Source organism: Citrus sinensis, chromosome 4 (genome assembly GCF_022201045.2).
Source record: "Citrus sinensis cultivar Valencia sweet orange chromosome 4, DVS_A1.0, whole genome shotgun sequence".
In the NCBI taxonomy this organism is placed as follows: domain Eukaryota; kingdom Viridiplantae; phylum Streptophyta; class Magnoliopsida; order Sapindales; family Rutaceae; genus Citrus; species Citrus sinensis.
This window is the reverse complement of record NC_068559.1, coordinates 28,512,358-28,528,191: the sequence shown is the minus strand read 5'-3', so window position 1 is coordinate 28,528,191 and position 15,834 is coordinate 28,512,358. Positions and strand designations below refer to the sequence as shown.

The 15,834-nt window shown below is 33.2% G+C and overlaps 2 protein-coding genes across 2 annotated transcripts; one reads left to right on the top strand and one right to left on the bottom strand.

The window, feature by feature from the left end:
- Positions 1-4,401: 4,401 nt before the first annotated feature.
- Positions 4,402-6,622, top strand: LOC102607853 (leucine-rich repeat protein 1). The gene is made up of 7 exons (XM_006482964.4): positions 4,402-4,729; positions 4,837-4,969; positions 5,287-5,358; positions 5,689-5,832; positions 5,917-5,988; positions 6,101-6,172; positions 6,294-6,622. Exons 1-7 carry the CDS (start codon positions 4,642-4,644, stop codon positions 6,367-6,369), a joined length of 657 nt encoding a protein of 218 aa, XP_006483027.1. The 5' UTR covers positions 4,402-4,641; the 3' UTR covers positions 6,370-6,622.
- An 852-nt stretch (positions 6,623-7,474) lies between these two features.
- On the bottom strand, positions 7,475-14,154 carry LOC102608148 (uncharacterized protein At2g33490). Its single transcript, XM_006482966.3, has 12 exons — positions 13,805-14,154; positions 13,293-13,560; positions 12,875-12,947; positions 12,520-12,594; positions 11,852-11,913; positions 11,699-11,767; positions 11,482-11,510; positions 11,175-11,382; positions 10,846-11,082; positions 10,487-10,540; positions 8,709-9,675; positions 7,475-7,932 (listed from the first exon to the last, which is right to left on the bottom strand). Exons 2-12 carry the CDS (start codon positions 13,407-13,409, stop codon positions 7,922-7,924), a joined length of 1,902 nt encoding a protein of 633 aa, XP_006483029.1. The 5' UTR covers positions 13,410-13,560; positions 13,805-14,154; the 3' UTR covers positions 7,475-7,921.
- Between the last annotated feature and the right edge of the window lie 1,680 nt (positions 14,155-15,834).

Genomic DNA, 15,834 nt, shown 5'->3' with positions numbered 1-15,834 from the left:
AAAATTAATAATTTATTGTTCATAATTAAGAATATTAATAATTATAATAAATTTACAAATATAATAAAATAAATATTATTCATTAAATATATTTTTTATTAGTTTTGTAATTAAAAACTATAATTCTTTAAATAAGGATAAAATTATAATTTGAAACTATTTACTCCCAATCCAAGACAAAGTAAACACATAAATTGGATTCTGATCTCTAATCCATGCTTCCATTCCAGTGTAAGTAAACAACCTACTCCCACTCCCACTCCCACTCCACACTCCCAATCCTAGGATTCCCACTCCTCAGTATTCATAATCCAATCCAAAAAGTAAACGCTACCTTACTTTATTAAATTGGGGAGGGATTGGGAATCTCACTCCGTAGGCCCCACCTATTTTTGGAGTGGGGAGTGGGAGTGGATTTAATGTTTTCTATTTTTTTTAATAATTTAATTTAATTTAATATTTTATAATTAATAAAATAAAATAAAAATAATATTATATTTATTTGAATAATATTATTATATTTAACTAAATAATAATTTGATTCTAAGTTAAAATTATTTAAAAATAATATCATTATATTAATAGATAATTAATAAATATAATATTATTATATTTATTTTAAAAATAATAGTACTATATTTATTTAATATTAATAATTAATAATAATAAATAGTTTTTTCTAAGAAAATATTAATTTTGTACTAAATAATATTATATTATTATTTTATATAATAATAAATTTAATATAATTATATTTAAATTTAATATAATCATATTAAATAAAATAATGTTTCATTTTATATTAAAATTAAAATTAATAAAAAAATGTGATGTTCATAATTAAGAATATTAATAATTATTATAAATTTACAAATATAATAAAAAAAATTTATTCATTAAATATATTTTTTATTAGTTTTGTAATTAAAAACTATAATTCTTTAAATAAGGATAAAATTATAATTTGAAACTATTTACTCCCAATCCAAGACAAAGTAAACACATAAATTGGATTCTGATCTCCATTTCATGCTTCAATTCCAGTGTAAGTAAACAACCTACTCCCACTCCCACTCCACACTCCCAATCATAGGATTCTCACTTCAATCCAAAAAATAAACGCTAACTTAATGCACTTTCAGTTAATAAAATTTATTTTTATTTAAAAGAGAGATATCAATAAAGACTCGGAACTTTAATTCTGATGGAAGTAAATTATGAGTAACCACTCTAATCTTACAACTAACTTCTTGCGAGTAAGTCTTTAATTGGATTGACTAAATTATATCTAAATGGCGCCGATAATTTTAAGTATGCGAACCCTAATTGTATGGATTATTTGATTTTTTTTTTTTTTGTCCCAAAAGCAAAATGAAAGAGATTAATGGTCAACAATTGACTCCTTTCATGATTTAAAAAATAAATTAAAATTGAAAAGAATTCGTGTGGTAGTGATTGTACAATCAATGGTCCGTATGGAAAGCTTTTCTCTTTGAAGAACATGACCTTTTCGGTTTTGCTTTTACTTTCTCAAATATTAATTACCATTGAAGAGAAAGAAAAAGGAAAATGATGAGGGAACCGTAATGCTTTGGCTTAGTCAAGTCACAGCTTTTGAGGAGAAAGCTTATCATAATGTCAAAAAAATCCAAGATACAAAACAAAAGAATATTTTTATTTCCTTGTTTCGTTCCCCCCACAAGATCTTAATTAGCAGAAGAAATTAAAATTAAGAGGTACAGGCGGATCATCTAAACGTGAAGTCAAACAAACATGGCGGGAAAATGGACCCCCAGGGCAATTACATCAATAACATTAAAAGACGAGTATCACATGGCAACAATCACTAGTTTTTCCCAGCTTGCTAAATAATTATGTCCATTTTTCTTTTCATGAGATCAGTTTCTTGCCTAGCTGCAGCTCCACTTTCAAGCAAAAATACCCGTCAACTTTGGACCGTAAACTTGAATGCGAAATGAAGAAAAACTGAGCAAGAAATTAGCTCCTCCCCTGAAAAGTTCGACACTATGTTTATCATTGCTTAGTTTTTGATTTTGTATTTGGCAGTTGATATTAATCAACTACTCATCAATTATAATTAACATCTAACTGCTCATTTGGGCTCTTTTAAGTTCTACTATTTGGCAACTATGCTACCAAACTAAAACCGCCAAGTGTTTTAAACACCAAACGAAAATAAAATAAAAAAATAGAAGAGTTTGGCAATATATTTTACGTCAAGAATATTTATTTGAATAATTTAGTTTATATCCCAATTCATATGATCACCAATTATTTAGTGAATTTGGAGCAACTCAGCCTTCAACATTTCGCCGAGCTTTCTGTCGAATAGAAAATGTTATTAGGAATAGAATTTTTAAGGAATGTCAAAACTTCTATTCGATCATTAACAGAAATGCTTTTCTGAAAAAAATTGTCTTGTCATTGAAAAGATTAGAATAAATCAACTAATTCTTTACTAGCTTTTTTTGAAGAAGAGGAATTGGTCCTTCAGCAAAAGCAAATTCCTTTGAGCAATTTGGTTGACTTCTTGAACCAATTTGTTATCTTTAATCTTGGACTTCCGAATCAGAATATAACGTGCATGTATATATATAATTATTTTCAGGCGTTGATGTCTTTTTTTTTTTATTAATGTAAATATACTCTTAAATTATGTGTTTTAATAATATATTTTTATTAATTTTATTAAGTCGCATAATTAAATGGTGTGTTTGTATAAAAAAAAATATTTATTAATGCACAACCCGATTAGAGGGATAAGTAGAGTTTCCACATAAAGAAATTTATTTACCGGAGGCAATACTGAAAATAAATGAGAAATTAATTAAAGTTGGTTAGTGTGAGTGGTTCGGCACTCTGACTCTTTAAGAGATGTCAGGGATCCAAGTCCCGCTCTTGTATGAAGTCACCACTTTGGTAAGCATTTTATCCCTTACAGGTCGACCCGGTACGAACGGGAATTAATCTAAGTTGTGGTACGGGTTTAAAGGTATCTCCCATAGTTGTAACACACTCGTGACAAAAAAAATAAATAAATGAGAAATCATTATAATTTTGAAAGCCATTGACACGTCTGCCCGACCACCACACGTTGCCAAAGTCACAGTGAACTCTTATCTTATGCCTATTGCCTAGCTCTTTACGCCTATCAATAACACTCCAAATTTCAAAATACAAACACTTGAATTGAAAAAAAAAATTAGAAAATATAAAGACTGTAAACACGAACAGACGTCAGTGCGCACATGCTCGGTCTACATTATTACATTATTCTGTTGCATGCATATCAATGTTTTGGCTCCGACAGAGTTCAAAAGATTTGCCTGGTTTTTCACAAACCCTATAACTCCTTTTCATTTCCAATGCTGACAAGAGGTCTAAAGCTACAATATATCTGCTATTCAATTGTTAATTCGTAAATCGATCCATTAAAATAAATTGAGAATAGGAGAGGGTAGAAAATAAATAAACAAATAAAATGGTGCTTATTTTATAACATTATGCTGAGAAAATGTTATGAAGTTCATGCATGGACGTATATATGGTGTTCACCTCTCATGTAGGGGTCATTATTTTTTTCCTTTCATGCAAGAGTAGAGACATGTTATTAAATTATATAATTTAATTTTATAATAAATTAAATATTGATTATATTAAATTATATAATTTAATAACGTGTTTATACTAAAAAAAGTAAGGACATCCACGTCTACAAATTCATATATATGTGTGTGCATACTTTTATATATATATATATATATATATATATATATATAAAAGTCTAGCATTTGAAGTTCCAAATTTGTTTGTTCCTCAGTGGAATTACTGTTGATGTAATGTAACAGGGCAAATCAGGAACATTGTGGTCCTAAGCTTAATTTCCGAAAATTTAGCCCACTAGAATTTATTTTATGTCCGGTCATCAACTCCAGGTTACCATTTCCAAGCTCCTAACACAACTAGGCTAGCCACCCATGATAATTACCGAATGCTAAGAATCTTCCTCGCTTCATATGGCATAGAGGAGATGAGTTACCGTCTAACTCGAAGTACCCTTTGTTATATAATTTTGATAGATTGTAATATAATTAAAAAAAAAAAAAAAAAAAAAACAACCAGCCTAGCAATATAAATATATAACAGGCAATAGCATTGGGGCTGAACTTTAAAGATGCTCATGGAAGCAACAAGGACAAAACCAACTTTAATATTTATGATATTATAGGTTAAAGAATAAGGGTATATTATTGGACACGCGGCTCTGGAAATGAAAACAACTAAACAAAGGATAGCCGAGCAGGAGTTGGGGGAGACCTACCGCATTAAAAGTTTGAAACTTTGTCATAATTATTCTTTAAAATTAAAAAAAAAAAAAAGTAAATCCGTTCTTAATTTGTATGGGGCTCTATAAATTCCCCTGCAAACAACTATGGCTTTGATTCCTTGCTTGCTTTAAACAAACAAAACCAAACGAGACACGCACAGTCACACACTACTTTCTCTTATAAAAAAAGAAAAAGAAAACCCCATTAGCATCTTGACTCTTTTAAAGTCGCTGCTCTGAGAGAGAGTGTGTGCATATCCACACAACCTTCAAAGTCTTTTTTTTCTTTGCCAATGGCGATCTGCAGGAGTGGCCTGTTTCATCTTCTTGTTGCATTGGTCTTATCAAACACCATAGCAACCTCAAATGCGAACGTAGAAGGTACAGGTTTTTTTTTTTAAAAAAAAAAAAAATTCATTTTCCCACCTGTTAAAAGTGATTACTTCTTATTTGGTTGATCAAATTTTGATGGTATTAATTGTGAAAAGGGGATGCTCTATTTGCGTTGAGGAGAGCTGTTAAAGACCCGCAAGGCGTTCTTCAAAGCTGGGATCCGACTCTAGTTGATCCTTGCACTTGGTTTCATGTCACTTGTGATGCCGATAATCGTGTCACTCGACTGTAAATTTTCTATACTCCTTTTTTTTTTCCTCTGTATACAACAGCGTAAAATGATAATCAAATACCTACTGAGATGTGACCTAGAGTGGTTAGTTGATGTGAGTGAAATTTCAAATCAGGATTTTTTACTCTGGATCCGAGCTTCTGTCAAGCAAAATACACGTATGTAATTAATGAGAGCAGAACCAAACTTGAAATTTATTGTCAAATTAGTGTGAACTGAACTGTAACCATTTACATAATCAAAGTTTTATATTTTGGCGTCGTCTCACTGTGAATGTGCGGAATTAATTAATGAGTAGATTTGAAACGTGCAGGGACCTTGGAAATGGTAAGCTGTCCGGAAATTTGGTTCCCGAGTTGGGGAAGCTTGAACGTCTTCAATACCTGTAAGTGTGGTTTAAATTTTCGTTATTATTTTATTCATCAATTATTGTTACTTTACTTGGTTCATTTTATCAGAGACAAGAACACAAAGCCATCAAAGTCGACCAATTTAATTATTTAATTAATTACAGAAAGGATATGTTAAGTTTGAGCCATTATTGATGTCAGTTTTTCTCTTGGGCGGCCATCACCGTCTGATTGACTGATTCGTTGATCATAGAGTGGTAGATTTGGATCTTTAAATGAATCGTCATCATCATGACTGATGAAGCACCCAAGCATGCAAATTACAAAGCATTTAATTGGTTGGTGTGTGTTGGCTGGCCTTACAGGGAACTCTACATGAACAATTTGGCGGGTCAAATTCCTAAGGAACTTGGACAATTGAAGAGCCTTATCAGCTTGGATCTCTACCATAATAACCTCACCGGCCCAATTCCTCCTTCACTCTCCAGGCTCTCTAATCTCAAATTCCTGTAAGCATCAAGAAAACAAATTCGATTAAGCATTTCATTTTTCCTCTGGCGTCAAGAATCATTGATGGCTAGTTCATAATGCAGGAGACTTAACGGTAACAAGCTCACTGGAAAGATACCAAGAGAACTAACCAAACTTGGAAACCTCAAGATCCTGTGAGTTGTAACTTCTTATAATCATAATCTCAAGAGCAACTTTAAATCCTTCTAATTTTTTACTTTTTTCCCCGACATTGAGCTAATTAATCTGATTTTTTTCCTTTGGCAGTGACGTGTCAAACAACGATTTGTGTGGCACAATTCCGACCGCCGGTTCGTTCTCAAAGTTCTCAGAGGAAAGGTTAGGTGACAGATTGTTCTTCATCCAATGCTAAGAATTCATTAACAGCAGTTCAAATCGTAAATGCGTCTTTTTTTTTTCTTTTTTCTTTTTCTTTTTTTGGGTTGATTCGTTGCTGCAGTTTTATGAACAATCCAAGGCTAGAGGGACCAGAACTGATGGGCTTTGTGAGATATGATGTTGGAGACTGTAAATGACAAAACCAAAGAAGAAACAATCGTGTGCCCCCAGATCCTTACAACGTCACTTTGTATGGAAGTGGTTTTTGCATATATATATATATTAATATAGTTGTTCGTTAGCATATGATACCATGAAACTGATCCTATATTAAGCGGAGATAATTCTAATCTCCACGCTTGTGACATTTAAGTTTCAGTCACCTGTAATTTTGCTTTTGCTCCAATATATATTATAGTATGTACTATATAGATGATACATATGCTCTGCTCTTCAATGATCCAAATCGGATTTTGCGGATTGAACATTAATTCGTATTCGATTTATAATTTTATGAATTATAAATTTTTAATTTAATCTAATTTATGAATTGATGAAATTTAATTCAAATATAAAATTTAATCTATATGTCTGCAGTTCGGATGCATATTTGACCTAATTCATCATTTTGTGGACTGGTTTGCAGGCTAAAATTTTTGTAACCATTTTCTATCTACAAATTAATTAAATAAAAATTTAATATAAAAATAATTTTACTAGCAATCAAATTTAAAATTAAATTAGATTTAAATAAATTTATTATTTAAATAAAGTTAGAAAATACATTTAAAGTTTTAAAATATAATATGCCAAAAAAAATATCATTTGTTTAGATCAGTATATGAAAATTAACTGTTTAAGAAATTATATTTTTTATGTAATTAATTTTATTTTATATTATTATCGGATAAGATACAATATGATATTAATGTAATCATATTTTTACTTATTTATTTATTAGTAAATATAATGTCATATTTATAAGTTTAATTTTTTTATTAAATAAATTTTTTTATTTTTTTATAATTTTTATATATTTACATAAGTAAATTCATATTCAATACACTAAAAATATATTTTTAAATTTTTAATTCAATTCAATCCATAAGTCCACGGATTGAATTTTTACGGAACAGATAGATTAAACAAAACGGATTGAATTATGAACACCGTAAATAGAATCATACTTGTAACAACAAATAGAACCATCATCCCTTGGCTGAATTTTCCAGAAATCCCAGAACCCAAATTGGTTCGGAGGGACCCATGCCACCAGCCCACCCACAGCCACAGATCAGAAAATTAGCAAAATTTTGGCAATTGAAGCAGCCTGTCCTTAAAACAGAAGAATTACTGGTTTGTATAATACAACTCGAAAGAATTGATAATGGGAACCACAAGTTTTTTCAATGAATCAGCATTGTCTTAATTCTTCCATTAGTACTACACCAAAAGATCAGAAGAAGTTATAAGCCAGCGACGAATTGTTGAGGAAAATTAGGGAACTCATTCCTAGCAAAAGATACAAAAATTCCTCCACAAGTGATGGAGCACATGAGCGATTATTTAATTGACCTTTACTTCGCCAAGAGCTCATCCATTTATAAATAAGGAGTATAGGAGTGGATACGACGAATCAAAATGATTAATGGGGAAATATATATACATCCGCAACTGTACGAAATGGTGTGGATGATCTCCACCTCAAGAATTTTCTGCCAGGCCTGGAAACTCCTGCTAACCAAAAATTTACTCTGCACCTGTGTGCATAATTATCACAACAGTTAGGAACATAAAATTCAACCAATATCAGCAAAAATTATGGATACCAAAAATACTTCTTTGCAGATAACACAGGCATACATACAACAATGAATACCAACATGGATTACGTCATTTATAGCCATAAGTTAATTGAGACAACCATACAGAGGTCTCAAGTGATATCTTTCCCACCGGATAGGAGCCATCAGTGAAACAATACAGTTTACCAAGTTCAAGTCACGAAGAATTGTAACAAACATTTCAATAACCAACACTAACAGTTCAAATTCTCTTAAAACACTTTGTCAATTGGATTCTAGCTTCATCATCAACTTCACACCATAAAGTTGTTTTGACTAAGAGCAAACAGTCTATGAAACATGATAACATTTCAGTTAGTATATCTTTCCTACCGGATAGGAGCCATCAGTGAAACAATACAGTTTACCAAGTTCAAGACACGAAGAATTGTAACAAACATTTCAATAACCAACAATAACAGTTCAAATTCTCTTAAAACACTTCGTCAATTGGATTCTAGCTTCATCATCAACTTCACACCATAAAGTTGTTTTGACTAAGAGCAAACAGTCTATGAAGCATGATAACATTTCAGTTAGTATCAGAGTCTTATTATTTCTTAATATGCTGATGAAATTGATGACTAATCAATGAAACCACTGCCAAACTGATACCTATGAACTTGAGTCATTTTGTTTAGAAGAAATAGTTAAATTAACTAGAGAAAAAACAGCACATGCTTCTGAATTACCTCTGATTTCAACAGTTTGAACAACAGGTTCAGAAACAGCTGATGATGGATTCTTGGTAGTTAAAGATATTGGAGTAAGCGGAGGTGAGGCCATCTCTAAATTGTGAGCAGTTTCCATTTCATGACTGCTTGAAGGAATGGAAAAACTACGCGTAATAGTCTGAGGAGGCTTTGGCAGTGGAGATGCTACATTCTCCATTGCTGATTTACTGGGAGCAGAAAGCACTTGACCTTTGGGCAACAAGGGGGCCGAATGACCAACCAAACCCATTGGCCTTGCTGAGTTCAAGTTTAATCTGCCCGGAGGTCTTGGAAGCTCATGAAGCTCACTGATCTTAGGCGAGGACACAAACGTAGGGGAAGTGCTTGGAGATACTTTTGGAGATGAGCTTGGCGGTTGAGGCATTGGATTTCTTAAAAGAGGTCCGGATAACAACTGCTGGTGTTCCTTCAAGACAGGTTTTGCAGGCCGCGGACCTGTCAACGGACCAGAGAAGGATTGTCTTTTGACTTTCTTAGGAACAGAAGCACCACGAGGATCAAGCCGTGAAAGTAAAAAACCATCAGCAGGGGGAGGAGGTGGCAGTTGAATGGATGCAGTATTATTGTTGCTCTCTCTAAGTATTGACTGTGCAGTATCTTTGGAAGTTTTATCACCTCCCAAACTTTTATCAAACTTCAACATGTCCAGGGGAGATTCATGCCGCAAATTATAAGTCTGTCCACCCAAACTTGGCCTTAATGCACTAGGAACCGGACTACCTGGTCCTGGAGAATGAGAACTCTTTGTATCACCTGGTGTTGGTAATACATAAGTATTGAACTTTCTCGTGGATGACTGTCGCATCTGTTTCCTTCTATCATCGAGATCAGATTTATTATCCATAAAAAGTGGAGCTGATTGGCTGCTAAACCTGACCTCCCTACTAAAGGAAAGAGATTTCCTGTAGTTTCTATCTAAAGTTTCCTGCAAATACACCAAAAGACAAGAATAAAACTCGTGCAGAGCATGAAATAGATGTTTGCTGCACCTCTAAAAATCATATAGAGAAAACATGAAAATGAGATATATAAATGTGATACAATATTTAGTTTTAAAGCTGCACACAGGGAGATACAACTTGTCCTGTGTTTGGCACAGTACAAGGTCCGCAATCCACTTCTTTGAGTCAACCATTTCCAGTAAATGAATTGATTGTATCTCTCTGTATATGACAATATATCTACTAAACTTAAATTCCAATCATTTGAGGTCCCTAGTGAAGTTGAAATGGGTACGGGAGGAGTCCTTCGTCCTTTGTTCAAGAGCGGTCCATTTGGTCTCATCAATCAATTAATCAAATTAAAATGAGAATTCACTAGGAAGGGTTTTCCACTTAACTCCTGCGTGGTCCAAGGAAATCAAAGGTCCGCTTCCACGATTTCATCTATATCGAATCTTAATATCAGAATAGCTTATATAGTCATGATTCAATTCAGGTCCACTGACTTTTGAATAAACTTGAATTCCAATCATTTGTTAACAATTGGATAACAAATGGCTAAAATCTTATAGCTTGATAAAAGTCCCCTACAGTCAGATTAATTTGTTTTTATTAGATTACCATATAAGATTTGCTAAATAAGATAAGATTGCAACTTCTTAGAAAAACTAAGAGAAATAGATTCAATCACAATCATGATTTAATCCTCCAACCAGCCTATGCTCATTAAATGGATTTCAATTCATAACCTGTTCACTAAGAACATATAAATTGAAACTACAGCAGGTCATTTACCTTTGAAGTCTCCAGTCTTGCAACTTGGGAAAATGTAATGTCTGGCTGATCCAACTGCACAAACATTTGTAATAGCCAATTCACAGAGTCAAATGGAATGCAACATTAAAATGCAATACATTCCTAACTTAGAAGTAAAGCAGATCAATGATCCAACAATATGGCATGATTGTGCTTTTCATATATGGCTTATCTTACATGTACATCTAGAATCTTTTGTTTGCTGTAAAATAAAGCATTTGGCAGGACAGAACTTCGAAGATTCTTAGCTCTGTGATATTTGAACAAATATAGTACCATAACTACAATGCAAAAATGCTAAAGCACCATAAAATAACATCCCAGCATTATGTTCTCACCTCCATTGATTTTCTTGATGAAGAAACAGCATCTTGCTCCTGCTCATTTTGTCTATAGTCAAAACTTAACTCCCCATCACCACGCGAATCTGAGCCATTGTCGTCATCGTCACCATCATCCATATCATCATCTTCAAGTCCTCTGAACTGATAATCAATGTGCTGCTGCTCTGCAACCATTTTTACGTGCGGATCTACTGCCTCAAGAGACTTAAGAGCCTTCTTGACAAAGCTCAACTGTTTTCAAGCACAGAAAAGTAAACCAATCAATAAATTATCCAGCAGAAGGACAAGAACATTAGACAAAACAATAGAGAAAAACGATAAACCTGAGCAGCATGGTGCCGAGCTGCCTGTGTAAGAAGACTTCGTGATTGTCCTTGCTTCAGAGATTTCAAACGAAAAACAAATAAGGTTGCCTCCTGATCATACTCATCATGAGCTTCTTGCAACTGCTGCAGCGAAAATGTTTCTCCTTTCCCATTTTTTGACCTCCCTTTTTCTCTCTGCCTCATCAACATGTACTCACATACGTTTCTGCAGATCATGCACCAAAATGAAAAATTAATTATCTCAAAGGCTCAAATGACATTCAATTTCTGTGTCTGCAGTGTGTCTTAAAAATTGATTCTGTACCTTTTTTCATCACATTGTTGCTTCATCTCCTGCATCAAAATGTTAAAAAAAAAAAAATTAGATGTACAAACAAAAGCAGAAACTGTGCAGAGAAAATTCACCAATAGAAACAGTGAGTAATTAGAAAATGGTAACTGAAACCAAATTATTGAAAGACGAAAGTGTCTCAGAAGGAAAAATTTTATTAAGAAAATTAAAGAGTGCACATGAAATTAACCTCAACAGTCTGAAGCTCATTAAGAAGAGATTCTGATGGAATTGTGATTGTCTGGAAAATGTGAGAGCGCTGCAATATGAAGAGAAATTTATTAATGGGGCAGGGCAAGATGTACAATTTTGTGACAGCTTACAGACAAGAATAAGCACTCACGTATGCATCAACAAGTTTCTGAAGTTCAAACTGCACTTTTCCCAGCATTAACAAGACTTTGCCTGCACAGGAACTAAAACAACTTAATATTTTTCTTTTTGCCCCTCTCTAGAATGGGGAAAAAACACACGTCACTGACCATGCATCTCTAAGGGGGAAAAAAAAAAGAATTAATTAACTGAAGGCAAAACTGACTTATTTTGGGTGTATAAGACTGAGCACTGACCATAATTTTAGCACTCACAAGAACAAGAAACTATTAACAAACTTGGATAAAGTTATACAACAAATGTTCAATTCAATTTTTACAAAAGCAAGAATTGACAGATCAACAATAGTGAGTGAAATATTAAAAAAAAAAAAATCAGGATAAATACGGTGGCAAACTACACCTTTAAGCAAAACTGGGAAGCACATTGGTACCATACTATGCCCAAATAATTCTTCAAATTTGAGTTTCAATTATTCTTCTATTCATAAGATTTGAAGAATGAAACAATGGCCAAAACATTAAGCTCAACATCGCCTTTGAATAATATTTTACTGGCAGAGCCATTACAGTGGATTAGTAAAATTAAGACATGTTTCAAACAATACTTGCCAAATCTATGTTAACAAAAAAAAAAGGTACAAAAGAACAAGGCAGAAGAGAAAGTATGTTGACTTACCACTTTCTTCATTATCATTCAGTGCAGTTTTCTCAAGAAGACAGGCACCCAGTTCCTGTAATGACTCGGAGAATTCTGAGAGAAAATGGGAATACACTCAAAAAATAAACAAAATAGATTACAAAATCAAGAAGTGACATACGATAAACTAAACTAGTCCCGTCTTAGTTTTGCAAAAAGTAGTTGCATTTGTTTGATATTCCAACTAATCACTATATGCGGGATTCGTTAACATCGCAGAAATGCTTACATATTCGCGGCCAATAATGTAGATATTATGATTATAATAGAACATTCATGAGAAAGAATATGAGAAAATTTAATTAAAGAAAAAAAAACCGCATCAATGAGGTACCATAAGCACTATTAGCAGTCGCTGCAGCTGCTGAAAGTAAGCTATCATAACAGCCCCTCATGTCCTGCATGTCCTGTTAAAAAGGAAAAAAAAAAAACATACTAATTCAGCCAGAAAAGGCGATAACTTTATATATTACTTACATTCTCCCTATAAATCAGTTGATTTTTTTTTTTTTAATTTCAAAAAGTCTCACTTTTGCTATGTATGTAAATCAAACTTTTAAGCAATTTACACATTAAGTCTGGATCCAAAACTATGTTTATTTTTTTTAAAAAAAAAAAAGAAAGAAAAGGGGGACAATTGAATTACCCAACATAACATCCACTACAGAGAAACCTAACGCCACGTTCAAAAAACTCGAAAGAGTCGTTCTGTTAAAATCTCACGAAACAGAAAAACAGCAACAGCGGCGTACCTGAGAAGCCTGAGCGAGCTCGTCCAATTGAGCCAGAGGCCGAAGATCTCGCCGGTCCTTGGAATCGCCGTGCTTGTGGAGTGTGAATCCTCGCCATCGTCTCAGCGACGTCTTCATTTTCGATTTTTAACCTTTTTCGTATCCTCACGAAATGGAAATGAAAAATGAAATCCTCTCTCAAGTCTCGAATATAATTCTCCTATTATCTGTTAGCTCTGAAATTCAAAGTGAAATACAATCATTCTTCTCCGGAATTCAACTGCACTGCCTGCATCATTACGTCACCCATGATTAAGAAAACAAAAAATCGATGTTGAAATAGATTTTTATTTATTCCTTCTTGTCTTCTTGACTACTTCTCCTTCTGTACGATTTAATTATTATTGTTAATGGTAAGTTTCACAGGTAAACGGGTTAACAGTTGTCCGTCAGCTTGTTACATTAATAGAGCAATAAGTTAAATTTATTCAATCGAAGCACTTCTTGTACCAAATAAAGTTAACTATACTCACCTAATGTTCTCTGACCGGTCCACCACCATCAAGCGCATGCATTATTTAACTGTAACTATGTACACATGCCATGCGTGTGTTGTAAAGCAAATATTGAATCGTTTGACCAATTGTGCAGGGCACTCTGCTCCTACCAATAATGTACATTTGATTTAGGGGTCGTGCTTTTGATGCAAAACTTGACATTCAAATTGTTATATACCCCATAATTGTACAGGTTATATTTATAATAATACACAGGGATGTCGTTGCGAGTTCTAACTACAACAATAATGATTCAGCACATACGAGATACAACCATGCCCAAAAAAAGAGGCCCAAATCAATGTTGCAGCCAATATAGACCAAAATATCGGAAAGCGGTAATTGGATTGCACGTTTCAGCTGGTCAAGAACTAACTTTTGACCATTAGTGCGCGGCGCGGGGCCGCGTCGTGGAATAATTTATATTCATATTACTGCTGTTTTTAAAGAAATAAAAAAATCAGTCAACACCAGAAGAGACAAGAGGGTTTAGGATAGGCGAGCTGACGACAAACCAGGGGTAATTTTTATTTGCGTTTTGGAATGTATTGCAGTTGAGTTGAAAGTCTCAAAATCAAAAGTCACAGACCCAGACCCATCCCAAATTGCATTTGGCGAACATTGGACACTGAAAGAACACGGGGGATGGAAATGGAATCATTAGGGCGAAGACCTGATACTTTCTTTGGTCAAGGAAACGTGTTTCGTAGAGCACAAGGATTTGCTAGCCTCTCTGCAATTTCACTACCGGATGTTAACTTCTCTTTCTAGAAAACTCTGGAAAGGGAAAAGAATAAAAATTGAAAAAAAAAGGCTCAGTTTGAGGCCCCGTCTCGTTTGATGTTTCCGATATATTTTCGGTTGAAATGCTGGAACCGCCCATTTTGTAGAATAGTGTTCCAGTAAAACTATCATATTCCTATTCCTAGAAGGTTCAACCCCAGCCTTTCGCTGTTTCGCAGTAGGGATGTTTGAATTATGTTGTCTTATCTTTGACTCATGGTTAAGTTTATAACTTAGCTAATGCGCTCTGTTGTTAACTCATGCCCTTAAACAACTTTATGGTGGGAGTTGAAGTCTCAGAACATGTTAGTGATTATAACAAGACAAGAGTTATAAACTCTTATACAAATTAATATATCATAATTTAATTGATTGGATTAGATAAATCTCATTTTAAAAGATTTATTTTTATTATTTTGTATTTTTATCCAATCAATAAATTTAAACCACATCTCTTTGTAAACGAATAAATTTATAAAAGATTTTCTTGTTGTGTTATCATTGGTTGTTACTCCATTTCCCTCTCAATTTCAGAACTGAATCGAGGTAATTATATCTACAAGCATGTGAGTGGAGTATATTTTCTTCCAATATTTGTGAGGATAAAAATATGAATTGTGTGTATAACAAACTTGATTTATATTGTCTCATTAAATTTTTAATTGTAAATATCTGTAGAATTTTGATTGTAATATACAGTAGAATCTCAATAAATTAAAACATCACTTAAACAATAAGTTTTTCCAATCCCCACTGGGGTCAACTTGCTAAATTATAATTCAATTACTTAATATTCGCTTAACTAAAAAAAAAAAATTCTTGATACCAATACTGTTAATTTATGTAAGTTTTACCATATAAATTAGTGTTTAACAAAAAGAAAGTTTAGAAATTAAAACTTAAACCGGACAGATGTAAAATTATTATTGTGTGGTTTGTAGCATTGAAAATTGAAATTACATATGCTCTTCTTGCATTAATCATGAATCATGATACTTACTAACAAAAGCTTTGGTTTCACTTTCACCAGCAAGTCAACTTCTTAGCCACTTGTGTATTTCAGTTCAGCTAACTCCGGTGGGTTGTACATTCTTCCGGCTCGGCGAGTTTAGGTTTATTTGTTAATTCGGTTGTTTCTGTCGCGCAATAGAACAGATACTCCTAGGCCCCCTTTACCAGTGTTTAATGACTCGTGAGAATAACCATCTCACGTAAGAAAAGCT

Coding starts and splice junctions, on each gene's coding strand:
- LOC102607853 (XM_006482964.4), top strand. CDS start 4,642: ATGGCGATCTGCAGGAGTGGCCTGTTTCATCTTCTTGTTGCATTGGTC. Junction 5,359..5,688: donor CTTGAACGTCTTCAATACCT/GTAAGTGTGGTT, acceptor CTGGCCTTACAG/GGAACTCTACATGAACAATT. Junction 5,989..6,100: donor CTTGGAAACCTCAAGATCCT/GTGAGTTGTAAC, acceptor TTCCTTTGGCAG/TGACGTGTCAAACAACGATT.
- LOC102608148 (XM_006482966.3), bottom strand. CDS start 13,409: ATGAAGACGTCGCTGAGACGATGGCGAGGATTCACACTCCACAAGCAC. Junction 11,083..11,174: donor CTCGGCACCATGCTGCTCAG/GTTTATCGTTTT, acceptor GCTTGAAAACAG/TTGAGCTTTGTCAAGAAGGC. Junction 9,676..10,486: donor CAAGACTGGAGACTTCAAAG/GTAAATGACCTG, acceptor GTGTATTTGCAG/GAAACTTTAGATAGAAACTA.